General features: G+C 46.1%; 1 protein-coding gene across 1 annotated transcript in view; it reads right to left on the minus strand.

Annotated features, from left to right (window-relative positions):
* The window catches only part of C7QH13orf42 (chromosome 7q C13orf42 homolog), a 333,157-nt gene that overhangs the window by 87,093 nt on the left and 221,799 nt on the right, over positions 1 to 24,265 (minus strand). The window contains exon 3 of the mRNA XM_069640348.1: positions 20,759 to 20,778. Within this exon, the coding sequence (XP_069496449.1) occupies positions 20,759 to 20,778 (20 nt within the window). The remainder of the gene's footprint in view (positions 1 to 20,758; positions 20,779 to 24,265) is intronic.

A 24,265-nucleotide genomic window follows, 5' to 3' on the forward strand; every position in this document is an offset into this window, starting at 1 on the left:
ATGCGAGGCGGGCAACTTGGTAAATGTTTTTGACTAGTAGCCATTTTATTAACTCAAAAAGGTGTGACAAACGCCTCACTATGCCTAACCTAAGATTTCCCTGCCTATCAAAGCAAGACTAAAAGAACCAATCTAATAAGAGGAATCTGTCCCTCACACATTTACATACATGAAACTCATAAAGGCGCAATATGGCAATTCAGGTTTAACAGAAATACCAATTATATTCAACAAGAACTTGGATCCTTGTAGACTGTGTGAGATCCCAGGGATCCCAGTCATTTGGTGGTCGAGTGGGGTCGCCAGCATGACCCCTGGTGTCTCCCTTGCTACCCCTGCAGTCTCCCTCACTACCCCTGTATTTAAAAGAAAAATGTTTTTCAAGCTTCTGGACACTGAAGTAGTAGATGCCCCTGCGGCCCTTGCTGTGTGGGGGTGCACCACACCAGGTCTGGGGGGTGCCCAATCCAGTCCTCAACCATTAGGGTGAAGGCTGGGCCAGTGCTTGCAACGCAAGAATGAAGCCCTCAGTAGGGGTTGGAGGTGACCATGACATGTGGACGTGGCACATGCCACGTTTATCTTCAACCCCTTCTCCTCTGGCTTCCTCGTGGATCATATACAGGAACCTGAAAGCTCTCCCAGCTTCCTGATTCCTGTTTGTGAGTGGCACGGTGGAGCCGAGGGTGGCTTGGAGCTGGAAAAACAGGTAAGAAGGCCTTTATAAAAAAGAATTGATGTGTATTTTGCATGTGTGAAGTGAGTGTCAGATGTATGTATGTGCTATGGGTCAGTGAGTGGTGGGTGAATGAGAAGAAATGTGATAGTGTGTGTGTTGGAATTTTCTGCGTGGGTGTGTGCCTGTGTGGAGAATGCAGTGAGAGTGGATGTAAGAGAAGGTGTATGAGTGAGTGACTGTTGGGTGAATGAGTATGAGTGTGATAGAGTGTGTTTGAATGTTCTGGTTGGGTGGGTCCATTCCTCTGTGAAGAATGCAGTGCACGTGGATGTGAGAGATTTCTGGGTGAGTGAATGGTGGGTGAGTGAATAGGAATGTGTGTGTGTGTGTGTGTGTGTTCAGATGTTCTGGGTGGTTAGGTGCCAGTGTGAGTGTTTGGGAGAGAAGGTATATGGGTGAGTGACTGGTGGGTGAATGGGCATGAATGTGATTGTGTGTGTGAATGTTCTGGGTGGGTGGGTGCATGCCTGTGTGGTAAATGCATTGTGAAGAATGTGAGGTGAGATGTATGGGCAGGTGAAAGGGGATGCCTGCGTGTGAGTGTTTGCAAGGTCCTGGGAGACTGGGTATCACTAGAGCATTTTTGACACATACTTTATTGACATTGCATATTTCACTGGTATTTTCGGGCAAAGCAAAGTTCATGTGTGTCAATACCTGGCTAGACTGGCATTTTGGTACAGCCAGTCTAGAAATTGCTTATTGTGGCATGACATTTATTACTCAGCATCTTTGATACAGCAAGCAGGATAAGTAGTATTACCCCGCTATACTGACATTTTGGCATAGCGGCCTGTATATTTCTTACTGTAGCATGACTTTTATTAACTGAGCACCTATGATGAGATGTCACTTTTAATGGCCAAACCAATGGGAGCATTTTCTTACAACGGAGTACTAGCATATATTGGCAGGGCCAGTTTTGTACCTACTGCCAGTAATGATACTATAAAAAAACATCTCAAAGTGTACATGTGTATGTTGTTATATGGGGATACTAGCATATGTTGGTGGAGCAAGCGTGGAAATGTATGGGCACAGCCAGCATGAAAATGTTTTTTATACCGGTATATACTGAAGGGACTGGCATGACAATACATTGGTAAATATGCTTGTTCACTTTCGGTGACTTGCATCTTCTGTACTTTGTTCATGAATACCCTACACCTTACAAAACTGATTGCAAACTGTCTGGCCTTTCACCCACATTTTCACAGAAAGTGTGCTGTGTAATGCACAATTTTAACCCTTGATTCAAAACATTTTTTCATGGGAGGGGAAAGAATCCCCCCAAACCTCCAAACCCCTTTTCGTTAGTTTTGCCCCCATGGCTCTGTCGCAATTGCATACTTGTAGGACATTTTTTAAACTCTCCAATAAAACACCTCACCAACCAACACTGGTGGATGCTATATTTGGGGACCAGGCACCGCCCCTACTTTCTACTCTAGGTGAAACATTTAAGATTTGATTAAAAAACCTATTTACTTCTTTCACTTGGAGTAGTGCATGCCCCATGCAGTGGCATAATCTTTATGGACACTGCACACATGTTGTGGGCTGGGCCGGCCTGGGGTGTGGCGTGCCCTGTGCTTCGTTAAGGTGCTTGGGGAGGGGGGGAGGGCCCCCACATTGTGTGCTACACCACTGATTGGGCTTTGCTCACCTTGAACGCATTCAACTGTGATGTGAATGGTTGAGAGGGGCCTCAAACTCGACCAGGACCCTGTTCTGGTGCAACACTGTTAAAGAAAATAAGTGCTGAACACAGGGTCTCAGAAGTGAGAGAGCCATGGATTGACCCACCCCTCCCCACAAAAATTCCTTCCGGGAAAGCGCTTTGTGGAAGCATCATTCATGGCCGGTCTGGGATGGGGGGTTCAGTGAATAACGCCCCTCGGAAATAGAGCTCTGAAAATCGTAGATGCATTGAGCCCCACTCTTGAGGGAAGTGCACCCCCCTCCCCACACCTCACCCCGTTAAAAAAGTTTGAAGAAGAGTCATGTATCAAAGGCTAGGACATGAAGGTGTTATGTTCGGCTCTGGGTTTTGAGGGAAAACATGTGATTGCTTGTCACATAACTTAAAGATAAATGCAACTGGAGACAGATGGCCTCAGCTTACACCTGCACAGTAGGTTTCTTCTATTGTAGTGGTAGCTGGCTCATAGATACATTTATAACCAGGGAACTTTGTTAATACTAATTCCTGGTCAATAAATTAATTTTCAGGCCTTGCGCATGCAGCATTTTCCTCCTGGGTAAGCAGACAGCATAGGCCACCCCAGGTCAGTGCTTTTTTGGCTTGTTTAACACATCAATGCCACAGACAACTAGTACTTCTGTGATCATTGATATATAGAGATTTATACACTAGCTGTCGTCTGCATTAGAGATTTCGGTTACCGTGTCACAAGTACTGCATTATGTATGTTTTACATGTAGGCCCCACGTCGAAGCTGGAAAATGACATTCCCCAAATGTGTGATCATGGACAAATCATGCCTCCCTCTGTGCCTTGGTTCTTATATCTGTCTGAAATGAGAGCACCTGGAAACACAGGTGTTAGACGCATCTGAAGGTCGTGTGCCATCACTTCCCATTGGGGGTGGGGTCAAATGAAATCACTTCCTGTGATGTCATCAGAGGTCAAAAGTCATGTGATGTCACTTTAGCAAGCCCTGGCATTTTGGTGAAATGATGTCGCTGTCAGATCCCCTTCCCCAGGTTCAAAAGCAGGATTTTCAATCAATGTTTCAAACAAGAAAGTTCCCCTTTTGAATAGCCAAGTTCTATTCATAAAATTCTTCTTGCTCCAAAAGTCTTTTACTTGGCACTTGAAAGTTTTCACAAAATGAAAAGAAAAGTCTTAATTTTCAAACTGGTAATCAACCATGCAATAGTACTTCTCTGCATGGGCGTAGAACATGGGGAGGATAGGGGGGACAAATCCCCCCACAATATTTAGTGGGGGGATATAATGGCATTTATCCCCCCCAGAATATGTAAGAGTAGGCGTGCACAGTGCAGTGCACTGCGTCTCTTCACTGTCTGCAGTTGTATCCTGCAGCATGTAAAAATATGTCTACAGGCTGCAGCTGTCAGCGTGCAAAAATACAAGTTCTGCATACTGTCTGCAGAACAAAAGTACTTTTGCTCGCACCACACATGTTTCCCAGAATGGCCACTGGAAATCCTGTCCATGGCTGAAAACAAATGTCTTCACCCACCTCTTGCCCTTCCCCTGCTGACCCCCCCAGTCTGATTCAGAGTATGGAGGACTGAAGGGAGGCACCTGACCCCTCACTTGTGTGTACAGTGCATGCATAATCAAAGCCCTTTGATGAAGCAATTGCTACTGCGGCCTGAAGGTAAGTACCAAGGCAAATGTGTGTGTACCTGTCTCTGTGAGAGAGAAAGCTATACTGTTTGTGTGCAAGTGCTATAATGGTGTATGAATGAGCGATGTGAGCAGGGTCGAACTGGGCCATAAAATTATCTCGGGCACCAATGAAAAAGTGACCCACAGTTGCAAATGGATATCCATTCCTTTTGTGAAATGGTTTGAATATTAACCAAGGAGGAGATTTTTGATAACGTGTGATGCAAATTGTGCATTTTACAGAATATTTATTCAGCAACACTTGTCAAAACTACTAGCTGCAGAGTGAATAAACTCATCTACTGGCCCAAATTGGCCAAAAAAAAGACCCATTTTGACCAACAACCTGCCTACACCAGCATTTTGTATTTTTGGTTCGGGCATGGGCCTATTGCCCTATATGCCAGTACGGGCTTGGATGTGAGCATATGTGTTTGTTTAAGTGTGAGTTTGTGTTACAGTGTTTGTGTGTGAGCTTGTGTGATTATGAATTCTTGAGTGAGATTCAGTCTGCGTGGGGATGTTGTGTTTGTGATATGATGAAAAGAGATGGGGGTTGCGGGCTGTGATGGAAGGAGGTGGTGCATGGACACTTTGCGAGAGGGTGGTGATTGATAAACGTGGACAAGCATTGATTTTTTATGTGACATGGCAATATTATTGGCATTATGGGAAATGGCAGCATGACTGTTCTTAAGGGTGTTATCGCCTATGTTGCCATAGCTTGCATGAACATATTTGTATACTATAGCCTGGCAATATGGCTGGCATTATGGGCCAAGCCAACATGAGTGTGCTTACATGTAGGTACTTATCTGTGTTGACACAGCCTGCATGGGCATGTTTTATGCGGTGTCATTGCAATGTTACTGGCATTATGGGCAAAGCCAACATGAGTGTTCTTATATGGGTAAATATTACACAACCTGCATGGACATGTTTACAGTGGCAGCATGGGCATATTTTCTTCATGTGTCAGGACAATAATACTGGCATTTTTGGCAAAGACAATGTGAGTGGCATAACCTGCATGGACATATTTATAAAGGCATGGTAATATTACTGCCATTATTAGCAAAGGCATCATAAGGGTTCTTCCATGGAGATACTGGCCACTATTGCCATAGACAGCATTGCCACTGTTTTATCTTGTTACATGGCAGCATTGAGGTATTATGTGAAAAGGCAATTTGAGTTGTATTAGATAAGGGGATTGCCCTTATCTAATAAGAGCCAATCCATCATAAGTATTCTTACATGGGAGTACTAACATATGTGGGAATACTGCCATATATGAGTCCGGCCAGCGTGAACTTTTCTTCTTACAGTGTCATTATTGGCATTATGGGCAATACCGACATGAGTGTGTTCTTATTTTTGGAATACTGGCGTATATTGAAACATGGAGATTGAAAATGTCTTTTGGCACTAGCTGAATACTGGGATACATTGTGTGCAGAAGGATTCGGAAATGCAATGAACAATACTCTTGTGTACTGTTGGTAAACTAGCATCCAATTTTTGTATTGTGTTCATGTGATACCTCACACAACCAATTTTATTGTTTCAAAAAACCTCTGCCATAAAATGCACAATTGTTCTCTTTTAGTTAAAACAAATGTAATCTAAGGGTGGTGGGGGGTTATCCCTCTGATCTCCCATTACTTGGTTTTGGAAGCCCTCACAGTGCTTGGTTTCTCACACACATCCATGAGAAATATGTATTCCTGTCCAATGAATACATTCATTCACCTGCAGACTCATGTGTTATCATTCATTAGCACTATCAATAGATGCTACAGCCAAAGAGTGTGCTTGGACTTGGGCTTTATTCCTTGTAACCAGCCCACTTTCTTAGTTGGCTAACAGCATTTGCTCGCTGTACATCTCCCCTGCTTTCCCCTGTTTTTCCATTTCCTTCTAGATCTGTAATTAATGGAGCTAAAAGAATCAAAATGCATATGTCTGCTTGCTTACTCCACCCTTGCTCCTGACCCACATTAACTCAAGCACTGTGACTGCCATTGAAACAGAAAGGGGATATTTATAAAGCTTCCATTACAGTCTCCAAGATAGCCACCTCTTTGTAGTTGTATTTGTTTTTGAAAAACAAGTTTGCACTTCCAGCTTGCATCTTTTTGCCACAGACAAATTGGGTGATAGTGGTGATAAAGCATGCATTGAAAGGTCATAATGGCAATAAAGAGCTCAGTGCAGCACCTGACAAAAGCCCTCACTGCATTTGCACCTTTACTCAGGTGGTAGGCCATTACTGGTTGGGACACATTGGCTAGTCATGCTTTATTATACCACCCCTTTCTGCCTCAGGCGAGAAATACAAACGGAAATATGAGCTAGAACATAGAGTTGAATCAGCATAGGTACAAATATATTTTAGGACCCTTTCGAGAATGTTTACGGTGGCCCTCCCAATCAGAGTTGTGGAATTCTGGGCATTATTAGCTGTTTGTTGCCCAGAATTATCCTCTCATGGACAGCTTTCTCCAATGTTAGTTCCATTCCCTCTGTGACTGTTTATTCTGTTTGTCCCCTCCAATTACATAATCCTGGCTCCCAACTCCTCTTCAATCCTTGCATACAGCTCTCATTCTCTCCCCTACTCCTTCTCTCACACTCTGCCTGAACTGTTCTCTTTCCCATCACCAAGCTCTTGGGCTATATGATCTCTGCGCTGTTACTGGCACAATTCCCCCTCAAGCCATTTCACACTGCCTGCATTTAATCCAAATGACTCTATTCTTCTTCCTTGTCCCACTGCCGCTGCCTCTCACTTTACATGCACCATTCAAGGTGGGTGGGCAGCTCAACCTACTCTTTACTGTGCCATGCTCTCTGGTCGAATGCTGTTGGATTGCCCTAGTCATGCTGTCATACGCAGGCTCCTCTTGTTGCAGAATCCCAGCGCTCCCAGTTGCCATGGCAACACTGCACAGGTGTAACATACGGGCCCATTAGAACCACTTTTGTTTCTTTTTGGGCCAACACAACCACTTGCACAGTACTCTGACACCCTTGGGAAGAAGCAATGGCAACCATTATGTGGCATTAGTTCACGGCCCATTTACAGGCACGTAACACACAGGGCCATATTTTACCCGCTCCATCTGCCGTCAGGGAGCAGGCACTGCCCGCCAAAACTTTCCCTAGGGAATCGTGGTTTCTACAGGCAGGGGGAGACCCGAGACAACTTCCTCAACCCGGTTACTATGTAATGGGATGGAGATGCACGTAGCAACCTGTATAGCAGTAGGTCAGCACACAGCAGGGCGCACAACATGGACTGTCTGGCTGCTGGCCTGGCCTGATGGATCATGTTATCTTACCATGCAAAGTCCCCAAGGTGTCCCCTTTCCCCCTAGATTGTATGTGTCTCCTATGCCACAGCTTCTCCGTATTGGAAAACAGACAGTTCAACAGTTCTTCTTGATTCACAAAAATGCTTTTCTCAGGATGTTTTTTTTCCTCAATTCATCAAACACAATAGTGGTCTTGTCACTTCCTTTCCTTGACTACCTTCGACCACAATGCAGTACTTCAATGTCTTCTTCCTGATCCACTAACCTGCCAGGATTATCACAAACAATCCCTGACCTGGTGTACTCCCCTGCCAGGACGAAAAACCCCTAATACTATTACAAGTACTGTGGTATGGCTTGCTTCACACATTCATAAACGTGTTTGACCTTCAAAAACATTTAGAATTCATAATTCCTTGTCTGAAGCCAAAATACCTATTGGTGCTGTTCATTCCACTGATGTATTTGCCCCGGGCATTGGAGGTTCTGTTCCTCTCCACCATGATACCTCTTACAAGGAAGGTTTCCCTCCTGCCATCCTTTCTCCCTCACTTTCACATCAAACAACTGCTTATAATGTCTCTTTATCACACTTGCCTTTCTTTGGCTTAGGCAATGCTTGTTGGTGGGTGCTTTAATTGTTGCCTCTTCCTCACTCTCGGAATAAAGGTTAGAGTCTCTCTGCAATATTACTCTCTTATTATATTGCCAATGAGGGCTATATGTGTGCCAACGTATTGCTCCCTCTTGACTTTGGCAATGGTGGTTATTAGTCTACTTTGATGTTGCCCCCTCTTGACTTTGGCAATGTGGGGTTTTGTCTTGCTGTAATATGGCCCCCTTTTCATGTTGGCAGAAATGGCTGTAAAATTGCTTTTCTTTAAAGCGATTGTAGTTCCCACATAACCTTCTTACATTAGTTTGGTATTCAAAATTGTTGCTAGGGGTCAGCATTTGACTACGGAGCATTCTGGGGATTCCTAACACAGGTAAAATCACTGGTTTCTCAACACGTGTCCGCATGAACCAATGTCGCTGCTTCTTCTGTGGATTTCTGAAATCTTGACAGCGTCGGTCACATTACTGAGGTCCACGCCACGTAGGAAAGGAGCCTGACTTGCTCCTCCTACACTCTGGTGCACGCCAGCCACCGGAATCAGGCATACAACTAAGAGAGTCTCTCTCTCTCTCCTGGGACAGCTTGTCAGTCTACCGCTTCCTGCTATGCAACCTCTGCAGTGCCGAGTTTCCCCTTTGAAGACCCTTTTAGGACTGGTCTCCGCTTCCAGCACTCCGGCGACTTCACTTCTCTGCTGCTGCAACTGGGGTTCACAACTCCTGCTGCTTCTTCACCTTCTAGTTCTAATGGCTTGAACCTGAGGGGGCCGCATATATTCAAAGGTCCCGTTCAGGTGTGGGTTCTTAGAACCACTAGGCTGCACATCGCAATTTAGTGCCTCCAAGTCCCTCTTCCTCGTCCCAGTACTTTGGGCATTGTGAGATTTGAAGTCCCCAATGTCCTGATTTCATTTTCTATAACAGATACAGTCCTCTGTATTTATGAATTCACTCCTTTTAGTTAACATACTTTTGGGGAAGGATTTAGGAGAGGTTAATGATTGGTTTGGATTTAAGGGAGAATTATGTTCATTAGAAACCAGGGTCTTAATACTCTGCTTCCTACATACATTCTTCCCATTCTGATCACAACGTTTTTCCCTACCAAGAAAGCAGGTAGTTTGAGAAGAGAGCCCTTACTCTTTTAACTGGAGCAGCAAGGCGCGTGCAGCAACATCATACCAGCTGCTTGGATTACTGTGAGGTATATGCATATTGTAGAGCACACTGAGACCTCTTTTAATCTTGCTGGCATCGACTGAAAATCATCTCCTGAAAATTGTTCTCACTTCGCACTTGGGTTGTGGATGCACGAGGGAGCATCCACAGTGCTCTTTAAATGCATTTGCAAACCGCAGCATGGTTTCATTTCTGAATCGCCCCTCCAGATCGACTGCCATGCTGATCTTTCGAAAAAAAACACTGCCGTTTCTTTATTTTGGCTATTCTTCATTGTGGGAAGCCTGAGTCCGCCCGGCCTTCTTGATTGGCTGGCCTACCTCTTCAAGACCAACCAGAGGAGCTGACAGGAGGCTAGCCGGCCCCTATCACAAGGCCATCTTTCTAAGGCCCATGGTCTTCCTGTTTGGCCCTGTTCAGGCCTGGGAGGGCCCAGATGGGTCCCCTTCGTAGCTGTCCCGCCAGATCCTGCCAGCTGGTAAGCACTCTACTCCCTTGTCACATGTGGATTCCCTCTAATGTGGCCTCTACCTTCTTCGCCGGAGCTGACTGCCTGCACTTTTTCTGTTTTCTCCTGTGAGCGCTGACCACCTTACTTTTTGGGCTCCCTGATCTACTCATATACTGCTGTCTATTCAGCTCTAATGTTCCCTGCACTTGGCTTCTGCTCCGTGCCTCTCGGATTCCACTCCCACTACTTCCTGGGATTTTTCAAACCTGTGCACATCTCTCTGCTTCATGTTCCAGTGTATGCTGTGTCCACACCAACTGCCTAGCTTGTGACTCAGAGCAAACAGTAAACTGATACTCGTTGCATTTGAGTATGCTGGCCTTACTCATGACTGTATTGGACTATATTTCTCATGTGAGCTTTCTTCACTTGTACACTTGATGATTCTTGGTGTGTTTTACATATACTGTTCGCTCTCAAATCCATGTGGGTTCTACACATATTTTTGACTTCAAATCTAGGTGTGTTGTACATGCATTTGTGACTCTAAAGTCTAGGTGTGTTTTACATGTATTTTTGACTTAAAATCTAGGTTTGTCTTACATGTATCTTTGACTCTCTAATCAAGGTGTGTTTTACATGTATTTTTGACTCTCAAATATAGGTGGGTTTTACATGTATTTTTGACATCAAGTCTAGGTGTGTTTTACATGTATTTTGATTTCAGATCTAGGTGTATTTAAACTACATTGTGTGCTAGATGATTTTTGAATTTGGGCTCCCTCTTACTCCGAATGCCACTGACTGTTTTACACCTCATATCTGCTAGGCCATCTGGTGAATTCTATCGTGTACTGTGCTTCTCTGTCCTTCTCCCTCTCCCTCCCCTGTTGTCCTCCTACCCCCCACCCCCTGCTTCTTTGCCCCCATGGTGTGCTTTCCATCTCTCCTATCTATTCTAACTGCTTCTCCATCAAATATCCTCGCTCTCTTTCGAAGTTTTGATGGAAGAAACTTAAGAAGGCACTCCTAATCTCCAACCCTGGTCTGCCCATTGCTGACACCTATCAATGCTTCCTCCAGACAATCACTGACATTCTCTTTGCTGTTCCTTAACCTGACTTATGGACTCCCCACATGGTTTATGTCCTCTCTTCTTTTTCTGCCTCACCCATTAATGTTGGTAGTAACAGATGGGAAGTGCTCTTGGCTCACTTTGCATCTTCCAGGTGAATCATCAATGTCTATTGCAATGGCACTATGATGGCCCAGGACTCTCAGTCCAACCTCCTCCTTCTTGACAGATGTCTTCTGTCTCTTTTCAACTTCTCCCCTCTCCTGCCACCCCACCTTCTCCCATCTCCCATACCCCACCCACCAGTGGTGGCACCCTGCCCCTGAGCCCCCCATGGTAAACATTTAAAATGGGCAACCAGCTTCACTTAGCTACACTCAATTCTCGCTCTGCTGTCAGACATTCCTCTGACATCTGTCTCCTCTTGAAGACCTTGCCATTGATGTTCTTGCCCTCACTGAGGCGTGGTTCAAGGCCAGCTCTGCCACTGCTTTTGACACTCTTGTTCACAGGGGCTAAAAGATCCTGTCCAATCCCTGTCCTTCCTGGTCTGGTGGCAGAGTGGCTCTATCATCTCCACACCATTATCCCCACTCAATCCTACTCCTCCTTTGAATGCCTCATATGTAGGCTGTCTGTCTCTCCTATCCTCTCACTCACTCTTGCCACTTTCCACAGGTCCCCTGACCTACCCCTCCTTTTCTCTCGGAATGGGTGGACCTCTCCTTCTCCTCTCTCCTGGCCTCCTCCCCGAAACTTCTCTTTCTTGGGGACTTCAACATCCATCTCCATTCTCAGGATGTGGCCTCTGCACTGTTCAGTGACTTTTGTGACTCTCTTTCCCTCACAATTCTTCTCTCTGGTCCAACTCACTCTTCCGGCCACACATTGGATGCTCGCATCTCAACAGACATCCCTCTCTCCAAGCCTCTAACTACTCCTCTCTCCTGGTCTGACCACTCTCTCCTCTCCTCCCACCTTGTACTCCCTGGCCCCCAGACGATGCCTCTACCCATACTGCCAGTCTCCTTCTCTGTCATTCCACCAATGAAGCGTGTGCCAGTTGCTGCATTTGCCTCCACCTTCATCCCTCCTCCCACCCCTGCCTGGGACTTTCCTTCTGACTCTGTTCTGCCTAACCTCCGTCTCTCTATCTCAAATGCCTTGGAAATCTTTGCCCCTGTCATGAGGATCCACATGAAGCCTGCCTTTAAATGCAACTTTGGCTATGACTCCTACTTGGCAGCTTCAAACGCAAGGGCAAAGCTGCTGAGCGGAAGTGGCAATATCATCTCGCCAGCTGCTCCAAGAAGAGGGCAAATGTCCAAGCCCGTATTATTGGGGCCAACATTAACATGGCTGAACTCCTTAAAATCTGCATGGAACTTGCCAATCCTACTGCAGTCTCCTGCTCTCCTCCTCCCTCCCAGTCCCTCTGCACTGCACTGGCCTCCCACTTCTCCTCCAAAATTTAGCACATCCTCTCCTCTCTGTCATATACCCCCACAACCCGCCTCCTCACTTGCCTCCATTGGCTTCCCTCTTCCCCCCACACTCTCCTCCTTCTCTCCCATTGCAGAGTAGTCCGCTCTTTGAACGTCTCCTCCAAACTGGTGCTCCCTGTTCTTCCAGAACCATCAAGGACAACATTGCCTCTCTCGCCTCTGCCTTGGCTGATCTCTGTAACCATTCATTTGCCTCGGCTCCTTCCCACAACCTCTCACACACTCTCTTGTGCACCGTCTCCTGAAAAAGCTGTCTGTGACACTCCTTGCCCGGCTAACTATCACCCTATTTCCATCACCCCTTTCTTGAGCAAACTCATGGAGAAGCTGGTTATCTCCCAACTGAACCCCCACACTAATTCAGCTGGCTGCCTCCATAACCACTATTCTGGTTTCAGAGCATCCAGAGGAACAGAAACTACTCTCCTGATCACCCGTGAAGACCTTCTCTCGAAACTAGATTCTAACTCTCCCTCTGTTCTGATCCTCCTCAATCTCTCTTCTGCCTTTGACACAGACAACCACTCCATCCTCATAAATCGTCTCCATGAAACACTAAGCATCATGGACCAGGCACTGGCGTGGTTGATCTCCTTCCTGTCAAACCAACTATCCCAAGTGCAAATTGGCCCCTTCCTCTCCTCCACCTCACTCTCTTCCTGTGGCATCCCTCAAGGCTCTATCCTATCGCCATGGCTCTTCAACATCTACCTAGCCCCTCTGGCCCACTTAATCTCCACCTTCTCGCCTCATTTCCAGTGTTATGCTGATGACACACAGCTCTCGTTTAAGCTTCTTTTTTCTTCCTCCTCTCCTTCCTCTCTCATACCTCACTGCCTGAGTGCTATTCAAGCATGGTGCAATGATCTCTTCCTTAATGCCAACAAGACAGAGATCCTTCACATTGGGATGCCTGCTCCTTGTCCCCCCCCCACTCTCTGGCCATCCTTCCCGGGCCCCCTCCCCTCACCATCTTGTGAGACAAAAAACCTTGGGGTCATCTTCAACTGTTACGCTCACCTTGGTCTCTGCGGTGGCGTTGGGGTATGGTTGCAGCCCTCCCTGAACTTGAATCACCCCCTTCAGGCCTCTCTCTCAGTAGAAAAGCTGTGAGCATTGGTATGTGGTGATACTGCTTCTGCATGGAGATAAGAGTGTGTGAGTGTGCCAATCTGTGATTGTCGTACCTCTTGAACCCTTCACCCCAAAGTATGGTTTCTGTGAGCATAGGCCGGCCCATAAAGCTCACCTGTGAATTATGGAAGATAAACTCTCTGTCCTGCAACTTCTGGCAGGCGTGCGTCGAATGGGATCTAGTTCCTTCACTGATCCCTGATAACGGCCGGATGGAAGATGGATACTACCGCAATGTTCGACAGCATGTAAGTGATGGTTTAAGGAAAGCGCGAAGTATGGCGAAGCGCAACCTTAAACTGACTGTTTTTTCGATGTCTAACCTCGTCTTCTGTTTTTCCTTGCAGGCGCTGCTGTCGACGATGGAGCGTGTCGTGCTGCGCTGCCAAGACGAAGATTTCGGCGTTCCGGAAAGTGTAAAGATGAATACTTGGTTCGCCGAAGAGATGTACAGGTAAGAACAGCTTCCCCCAGTTGGTAAGTATGCTGACAGGAAGCAGGATGTCCAGGATGTCCAGGAAGCAGGATGTTCAAAGGTAAGTCTGACCTCAGGAGATAGTGAGCATTACGCTGCTTGCAAGTGCAGAATAACATGAAGCGTCTGTCTTGAGGATCGGGGCAGTTTATATAGCTGTGGTTGTGGGCACGCCCATTAGGGCGGCTTACCAGCCACACCCTGCCACTCCTAGAGAGTGAGCACGTGCAAAGGCAATCCATTAGCAGCCACACCCAAGAGTACACTTGGGGCTGCTTAATGGATGGAATGTTCAAGGTTAATGCATCTGAAGTGCTATGTCCATAATAAAAGCTTTTTGGTGTTAAATGGATGTTCTTGTTTACTTTTGTTCATGAGCCTGGTGCCAAAGGCGCCAGGACAGTGTCCACCGAGGTCTCCTGTGCATGCAACCCCTGCATTCCCGTGCCCCTGACTTCATGACCATGACATTGACTCCCTCTCTCTTTCTCTCCACACATCACAGAGCTTGCCATGAAGTCCAATTTTCAGCTCCACCTCCTCAGAGGCATTCTCCCTTTCCTCACCTTCCTCTAGAAGCTCAATGTCTCCAGAGCTCTGGTTCTCTCTAGGCTGGACTACTGCAACAGCCTCTTCCTCAATCTGCTTCTTCCCTCCCTTCGCCCCCTTCAACTAATCCAGAATATGGCTGCAAGACTTATCCACGGCCTCAAGCCCAAGGACTGCATCTCTCCAGCCCTAAAATCTCTCCACATGCACCCGTGATTGCAAGGATCATATTCAAGACCCTTTGCATCATCCGCAAGGCTGTCTGGGGCCTGGGACCGCTCTACATCAAGCTTTCTCTCCCTAAATACCTCCCTCCTAGAGTTCTTCGGTCCTCTAGCTCCAAATCTCTGCAGGCCTCAGACTTGAGCCGGATCTTCTTAAGTTCCAGAAACTTCCCAAGACTTTCCCTTTCTCCTCTTCCTTCCCTCTCCCCCTCCCGTGTTTATGTCCCTCCGATGCAACTGGTGCTTGGTCCCTTCTGAGTCCTACATGGGACCAGACCACCCGTGACCAGTCTCCACCAGAATCCGCTACCAGCACTTGCCCTCAGGCACCCTTCCTGGACTAGCCTAATGTGATCCACCCTGTCCATCACACTTATCTGCCCTTCCCCCTTTTTATCCCATGGCACTTGCCCTCACTGGCACCTTCAGCACTTGCTCACCCCCTTTGGGCCCCTCACTGTGGCCCTTCACACTCTCCCATCCTGCCCCCTACTCTTCCCTCCCCTGCACTTATCACCTTTGTCTTTGTACTTGCACAGTAGGTTTGTCACAAGGCCAAAATAACCATCATTGTTGTTTTTCTTTTTCCTATGTCTTCCTTGCCCCATGTTTTGTCTTGTGATACCTGGAAACACTTGTGTATAGGTGCCATACAAATGCCCAATAAAATATAAGTTATTCTGACATCAATCCATTAGATATTCTGGCATCATAGAAATCTTGCCTTCTGAAGAAGACAAATACTGCATCTCTCCCAACTGAGACATCCCACTCCCTTGGGGCCCTTTCTCCTCCCAGGTGATCCTCCCGGCTAATACCGCCTCCAAGGTTACGATCCGGTAGTGGCTGCCTTCCCCTGGCTACTTGGAAGGAGACTTCAGGCAAGGTTTCTATGAGGACCCCACGGGATTCATCACAATTTGTTTCAGAGTGATATATTTTGGTTATGAAGGACATTATATGCACGTCAGGATAAGCTCTCCATCGCTTAATAACACCTGGCAGCCGGCCCAAATCCTTCAGACTTTGTCCCCTGCCAGTCTTACATGCAAACATTCACAGCATATTATCCCAGTCAGAACCTAGGAGTCTTGAAGTTTGGCATGTTCTAGTGGCAAATGGTCATGGACAAGTCCCTGAACCTACCAAGGAGGCCCCACTGGGCACAGCACATGTTGAACACGGTGTGAGCCATCAGATAGCTCTCTGATGCCTCGTTCACACTAAGAAAGGGGAACTCGGGATAGCCTGCATTCTTACTAACCCGAGGAGCCCTTTCTCTCAACCAAAAGTTCCTTGACTTCCAAGGCTGATCATGAGGTGAATTCCCAAGCAGCCACCCCCGCTTCACCTGCCAATCCCTTGTTGCACAACATAGACAATACATCTATGCAATGAGTGAGAGAGAAGGGTCTGAAAATAGAGAGAAAGGCAAAGAGAGGGAGAGGGAGAGAGAGAGAGAGAGAGAGAGCGAGAGAGAGAGAGGGAGAGGGAGAGAGAGCGAGAGAGAGAGAGAGAGAGAGAGAGAGAGAGAGTGTAGGTACATAGAATCTCACAATGTTTTGCTTCTGAGGATCTTTTCAACTTTATGTAATGTGTGCAATGTCTATGACAAATGTGACATTCCGATATGCCAGTGACTTTTTGTGATGTATGTGACTTTATTCTGCTGGAGGTAGCAGAAGGGCTGTGTTTTTTCAATTGTTTGCTGCTGAGTTTGCTGCTGAGTTTGCTGCATGATACACACATGTGAGACCTGTGCTCATGCTACTGTAGTATGTCATGAACTAGAAGGTCTGCCCTCATGCAGTGATTGAGGCCTGTCTAGAGAGGAAATATCAAATGTGATTTTAATTGTTGTCAGCTGTATTTGTTGCAAGAAAACAATATTGTGAGGCCTATGCTGATTAATTTGGGACCTCTTTCCTGTCCCAGTGGGGACCTCCAACATTGCCTCATAATTCCACCATTTAATTGTCATACTGAACCTCCTGCTCTTGCCCACCTATAAAACGGGCATATAACTTTGGTGTTAGGATGGCACATCAAGCCCAATCACATGGCTACCTATAATTTTAGTATAACAATTGGGCAACTATTTTTTGTACGCAGTAGACCTCTTAATGAAGTAGGTACTTCTTTGTTTGGTGGATGTTTTCACATGATTATATCCTACTTCAATGTATTTGAAATCAAGGTTAGTGACCAGTTGTTGCAGTGGGCGGGGGCGGTTGGGAGCGGTGTTCCTCTACTTTTAAGTTTTACTTATCCTATACTTTTATTTTAAAAAGAAATCGTTCCGGAATGGTTTAGTTTAAAAATAAAAGTGTAGGAAGAAGTTGAAACTTGGAGTTCCATTCTCTTAAACAGCAATTGTGTTTGTTTGGGGGTTTGGATTGCACGTGGAAGGGGGCGTGGCAATCGGGTTTGTGGTGAGCGGGGGCAGGCCAGCAGGGAACATAGTTCCACTACTTCTGGGTTAGTGACTATAACCAGCAGTGCTGCGTAAACAGAGGGAGAAACAGTGCAAAAATCATGTTTGTACTTGCCTTATGAACAGGACTACAGATGGAAATAAATTGGGTTCCTGTCTGTTTTTATGCTTAAAACTCATTAAAAAAAACAGAAAAGCAACGTGTTCACATGCTGGCATGGCTGATCAAGGCTGCGCAGATTGGCAACTTGTAAAAACGTAATCAAAGAAAGTAGCTTTCTTTTGTAGGCAGAGGTGTAGTCTTTGCAGGCCTCTTGATGGCCTGGAACATATTTTTAATTCACCCATTGTTTTCTGCACTGGTTTGTAGCGTGCAACCCTTTCATCTGCAGATCAGCAGTGACTGGTGAATGAATGGTTGAAGTGACCATTGTCAATCTGCAGGTTGTTAAAGATTTGTGCTTTTCAGAACTTTTAACACTACATTAGCAACTAAAAGTCACCTTTTTATGCACTTGAGCAGCTTAATCAGTGCCTCATCCTAAGGCAACATTAAATGTGAATCGCAAAGTAAGGCCTGTGACCATTTTATTCTCCATGGTGATTTCAAGTGTGAAGACTAGGCAGTTGTTTCTCAGCATTACCACCATAATGGGATTCAGCAGTTTACTTTGCATTTTCGTATACATATTCAATTTGAAAATATATCTTCAAAGTTACACATTTGATTTGAAAAAAATTGGAAAAATACTAGAAAAACTTAATTTCAGAAAAGAAAAAGAAATTAAAGGAAGATAAATACAGATACAATGACCAAAAAATATATATGGATAAATACGGGTGGAAATGTACAAAAAGATAAATACCATAAAACCGGGAGCCTTACTTATGAATCCAGCAATCACGGGCCTGGACATGGGGGTGGGGTGGAAGGTGTTGCTTAACGGTATGCTGCCTTAGGGGGTCTTTTTGAGCATATGTTTACAAAAATCTATATAAAATGTGCGAGTAGTTGCTTAATGCCTTGCTACGTTCTGGTCGTCTGTGGAGGGACTAAAAGAGAACCCACCTGGCTTCCTCTCTTGTAGCAGAAGCAGGCAAAGCAGAGAATCACTGATGCAGTCCCAGGGACCCAGCACTGTTGTTAAGGAGGTCAGATTGTGCGAAACCCACAGGAATAAAACTTCAACGGGAGCACAGTTGAGGTCAGACAGAAATCAGCCAGAAATGGGTCGGCCGTTATCTCCCTGACATGTAACCCAATCTATTTGCATTCAATATTACCTTTAAGGGTACCCTTAATAGTCTTCTGGTAATACGTTGTTACATTGACAGTCATTTTTTTGATGATTTTCTTTCTAAAATGTTTTGAAGAAAACACTCATTGAAAAATGTATTTTTTAAATTTATTTTTACATTTGTATAGCGCACAAACAGCCCTTGGGCACTGTGTCACTGTTACTTGAGGGGCACTTAGTTACAGGGGAAAGTACAGGTTGGATATACATTTACAGGATTTACATTTATACAATTTAAGCACAGGTTATATATGCATTTGCAGGTTATATGTTTTTTTTTTTATTTGTCTTTATTCAGTGTCCAAACAGAAGTCATGGTACAAAAACAGAAAAAAGAAAAACTTTAAGGCTCTGATATACAAGACAAATCAGTGGAGCTCAATAACAGCAAATGTTCATGTTGACAAGCCCATTGTCTCTGATTAAGTTCTGTATGAGTACCCGAATTCACCATTCCCCCTTCCCACCCCCCAGCCCCCAGTTGGTCATGCAGCATTCAGTTTGATCATTGCAGCGTTTTACAAATGGCAGTCAAGGTCTCTCATTTGTCAAAGTAAAAGCTTCATCGGTGAGGGTAGGATGATGCATCATGGCGGGTCGCTTCCTATTTTTATTTTCAAGTTTACACGGGAGGGGTCGATGGTGGACTTTGTTAGAGTCCGTTGGGGAGATATTTGGTTTTGTAGTCCATCCATAGGCCCTCTACCTGTGCTGACCTTCCATGGAGTGATGCTGTGATATGCTCCCTTATGCATATATTGGTGGCGACGTTAGCCCAGTCGTTTTTGGTGGGCAGTGAAGTTGATTTCCATTTCGTAACAAGTACGGCTCGAGCTGCTAGCAGTAACTGTGGGGACAGGTCTCTCACTCTAGTCCAGTCATCATCATTTTTTTCGAGGCTAAATAGAATAAAATAGGGGTCTAACGTTCTGGAGATGCCGTCGATTTCTTTTATCCCTCGTTCCAGAAGACTGTTACATGAGTAGAGCTCCACTACATGTGCCAGTAATCTGCTTTTTCTCCACATCCTCTCCAGCATTCCGCACTGGTAGTTTGGAACATCTTAGATAGTTTGATGGGGTCATATTGCCACCTATGGAGTAATTTGATGGCGTGAAGTCTGTATTGGGTCGCAATGGAAGTTTGCGTGGCTGCTTTGCATATGGTTCCCCATAACTCTGGGGTGAACTGTTCATCAAAGTCTCTTCCCCATTTGTTTCTCAATAGGTCAGTGTTCCCCCCCTCACTTTCTATCAATTCTTGATATTATGCCTTTTATCTCTGTTCTTGAGTCCAATATCTTCTCAAAGGGTGTGAGGTCCCTCATCAGGTACTGTTTCCACCCTGGTCTTGTCAAAACACCTTTTATTTGGATGTAGTGGAATGTGGGCAGGGAGCCAATTCCGAGGGCTTTGGTTAGTTCTGGAAGGGATATGAAAGAGTCCTTTCTCTGTAGTTGTCCAACTCTCTCGAGCGCAGCTTCGTACCATGTTTGGAACCTTTCAACTTTCGGGATGTGGTCGTTGATTCCGGGTGACCATAGGTGGCTCAGAGGGGAGGGCCATGTGGTGATGTTGAGCATATTCTTGCCCGGGGTACAAATGTTCCATATGGTACTGAGTATTGGGTGATTTTTGATCTTTCTGGAGATCCTCCGTATGGGGGACCAGAGCCATTCTGACACTGTGGCTGGTGCGAAGTAATGATTATCCATGTTGACCCCTTGTAGGCTCGTGAAGTTGTGTAAGTGGGGGATCAGGACTCTGAGTTGGGAAGCTTCGTAGTATTTTTGCAGGTTGGGGAGGCCAACACCTCTTTTTTCTTTTGGGAGTGTTAGAGTCTTATACGAGACCCTTGCTTTCTTTCCTTGCCAGAGAAATTTATGGATGGCCCTTTTAATGTCAACGAAGAAGCTGGCTGGTATTCTGATCGGTAGCATTTGGAAAGGGTACAGGAATCGGGGAAGGGACACCATTTTGATCGCATTGAGTCGACCCAGCCATGAGATTGTGAGTTTCTCCCATCTCACCAGGTCAGCCTGGAACTGCTGTAATAAGGGAGGGAAATTTGCCTCATAAAGATCGTCAAGATGTTTAGTGATCAATATCCCTAGGTTTCGCAGTTTTGCGTGTTCAATATTGAGGCCCAGCGTGGAAAATTTGGTGTTGTTAGCCACTTCTTGGCCTTGGAGTGGGAAAAGGGTAGATTTCTGTTTATTCACCTTGAACCACGAGAGCTTGCCATATTCATCCGGTAGGAAGATAGCCCGGGGGACCGAGGTCATAGGGTTGGTGACGTGGAGGAGGATATCATCCGCGTAAAGTGCCACTTTATATTCTTTCGTCCCCAGGTGAATACCCTCCACAGTTGGATCAGACCTTATTACCGTCGCTAGGGGCTCTAGGGAGAGGGCGAAGAGGATCGCGGAGAGGGGGCACCCCTGACGAGTCCCTCTTTCCAGGTTGAACCATCTAGAGTACTCGCCATTCACAAATATCGCCGCTCTAGGTTCTGTGTATACCGCTTGTATTGCCCTTCTGAACCTCGGACCCATTCCAACCTTACGCAGCACCGCTTTTAGGAATCCCCATTCGACCCTATCGAAAGCTTTCTCTGCATCTATGGATAGGACAGTAGGGTCGTTGCTCATGGTTTGGGATACATAAATTAAATGTAGGGTCTTGCGCATTGTGTCGGCCCCCTGTCTCCCCAGTATTAACCCCACCTGGTCAGAGTGTATAAGTTGGGGCATTAGTGTTTCGAGCCTTGCAGCCAGTACCCTTGCGTAAATCTTTGCATCTAAATTAAGTAGTGAAATGGGACGGTAAGAGCTGCATTTTGTCGGGTCCCTCCCATCTTTGGGGATTACTGTAATGAGAGCCCTGACAAAGGAGTCGGGGGGTTTACCGGTTTCAATGATTTCATTGAAAAGTTCCGTTAAGAAGGGGGTGAGGAGAGAACTAAAGGTTTTGTAGAATCCGGCTGTGTAGCCGTCTTCTCCCGGTGATTTGCCTAAAGTGAGCCTCTTTATAGCAGCCTGAACTTCCAGATCAGTTATGGGGGATTCCATCAGTTCGACATCTAGTGAGGGGATGCGGGGCATGTGTATTGAAGACAGGTAAGATTCTATTTCTGGCTGGTCGGGGTCTGACTCGGAGGAATACAAAGCTTCATAAAAGTTGGCAAAGCTTTCCGGGATAGTGGGGCAAGGGCGTGAGTCAGGGGAAGCGTCGTCGGATATGTGTAGTACCCTTCGTTCAGCTCTTTGTTCTCGGAGCCTGGCGGCAAGAAGCGCATCTGTCTTGTCTCCCTTCTCGTAGAATTTCTGCTTCAAAAATCTCAGCGTGCAATCTGTTTGTGTTCTAAGAGTTTCAAATTTGTTTCTTTTTCCCCTTGCTTCGTTCAATTTTGTTCGGTTGGATTCTGATTCTCCCCGGTTGTTAGACTCCAGCTGAGTGATTTCGGTTCGTAACTTGTGTTCAATAATGTTTCTCTCTCTTTTTTTCGACGCGCCTTCTCTTATCAGGATCCTTCTCCAAGTGGCTTTGGCGGCTTCCCATACAGTTTGCTTGGATACTTCGCCATTGTCGTTAGTGTAAAAAAACTGCGTGATTTCAGACTCCATCTCAGCCTTAAAGGCCACATCTTTCCAGAGGGTCTCATTGCATCGCCATTTTCCACTCTTGACAGGTTTGACCATTGGATGTCTGTGTGGATCATGTCGTGGTCAGACCAAGAGATCGGGGTAATCTCTGAAAGTGACACCATCTCTGCGAGGTTGTTAGTTACGTATAGGTAGTCTATTCTGGTGTATGTATTGTGGGGGGCAGAGTAGAAAGTGAAGCCTTGTTCGTCTGGGTGATGGTCGCTCCACACATCCCTCATGTTGTACGTTTCCATCATGGCAGCAGGCCCTGTTTGGTCGGTTCTGTCGTTGAGTTTCACATTGGGGTTGCCAGGCTTACGTCTCTGACAGGATCGGCCCATTGATTGAAATCGCCACCTAGAATGACATGGCCGGGCGCTTCGAGTAGAATCTTCGGGACAGTCTTAGTGAGGAATCTGGATTGACCTGTATTTGGGGAGTAGAGGGTCGCAATGGTTACATCTATTTTCCCAATGTGGCCACTCACTAGAAGTGCTCTGCCCTCTACGTCGGACCATGACTTGGTGAGTTCAAATTCGGTGCCCTTTCTGATGAGGATTCTGACTCCCCCCTTTCATAATGGACCGGAGCCCCAAAATTCTGTTCCGACCTGTTTCGGTAAGATTCGCCGTTCCTCGCCTTTCATGTACTTGGTTTCTTGGAGGAGAAGAATATCAAGCTGGGCCCTGCGGAATTCTCTGGCCACTAGTGATCTTTTCGTCAGAGAATTAAGGCCTTTAACATTGAGTGTCCCTACTCTCAGGGGGGTGGCATGCCCCGCATCAATGTTTGCTGCCATTGATTGCGTTCAAAGGAAGGTGACTACTATTGACTGCTCGTTGATGCATGTCTGCTCTAGATCCTACGCTGCATTGGTATGTATATGAGACGGTGAGTACTGCATTGACCATTACAAAGTTTTTTAACGATTCCTTGTATTTACCCTTTTCTTTACCCATTTCCGGTTGGTGGCGTTCGATCGTACCCAGGTAAGGACACTGAGTCGGTATCGAACCACCCATAGGGGCCGTTACATCACGCCCCTTGTCCAAATATGACATCATTGTTTGAGTTGAGCCCTTTCATGGTCCCCCCCTAATTGTAATCATTAGAGTCGTGGGGTTGTATCAATGTCAACACTTATTACATGTGCAATATAGATCACTGCGTTGGTTTGATTTTACCGATATTGTGAAATCTTCCGTTTTCCCCCTCTGGGGAAAGGTTGCCTCTTTGGAATTTCCACAATCCCTTCACCCTCTTCCTCCGAGCACCCTGAGTATGCCATTCTTGATCTTCTCTTTGTTTCTCGTCTCGATTAGGATCTCCGTCAGGGGGACCAAGAAGGTCGCAGATGCATGCTTTTATCTCCTTTTCGGATCTTATTCTATGTCTGGTTCCTTCATATTAGCAGGAAAGGGTAGCCCCACCTGTATCTGACATTTTTCTCCTTAAGTTTCTTAGTGAGGGGGCCACACATCCTTCCAGAGCCAGCATCAGCGAAGATAAGTCCTGATAGATCGCAATCTGGGATCCTCCTAGTGTGATCATGTCACTTTTCCTGGCTTTTTCGAGGATTCGGGCCTTGTCCCGAAAGCGATGGAATCGGGCCAGGACTGATTGTGGTCCGCCCAAAGGGCCTCCCGCTCTGTGACTTCGTTCTGTGATTGGTTTGTCCACCTCATCAGCTGTAAGAAGCTTAATAATATTGTGTAGAGTTTCCTTGAGGTCCGCCTCTGTTTCGCCTTCTCTTTCCGGAATACCAGAAATGCGGATATTGTTACGTCTCTCTCTGTTTTCTAGATCATCAGGCTTAAGCTTAAAGTCCACTTCTCGGCGTTCTAACTTCGTCATCCTATGATCGAGTTGTGTTTCAAGAGTATCAATGGAGGCTTGATTGTTCTCCACTCCTTCGAGTCTATCCTCCATGCTGTCAATCCGCTGCGTAATCCTGTCTATTTTGTCTCCTATGTTAGAGCCCAAGTTCTTTATTTCACCCAGAAGGGCAGCGATGTCTCATTTTGTCGCAGCCACTAGGTCATTCGCCATGGTGGTGCTGTTCGCCATTGGGGGCTTGGAAGGTGCAGGTGAAGCAGGGGTGTAGGCGAAGTGCGACAGTCTGTGCTTAGCGGTCATAGGCGTTTCCAGTGGCTGGGTGGAACGAGCAGTGCGTGGGGTGAACAGGATGGTAATAGCTTCTGCTACTGGTACATCGTAGCGAGCCCCAGCGTCGTTGGAT

This window comes from Ambystoma mexicanum, chromosome 7q (assembly GCF_040938575.1).
Source record: "Ambystoma mexicanum isolate Mex_15411 chromosome 7q, UKY_AmexF1_1, whole genome shotgun sequence".
Lineage (NCBI taxonomy): Eukaryota > Metazoa > Chordata > Amphibia > Caudata > Ambystomatidae > Ambystoma > Ambystoma mexicanum.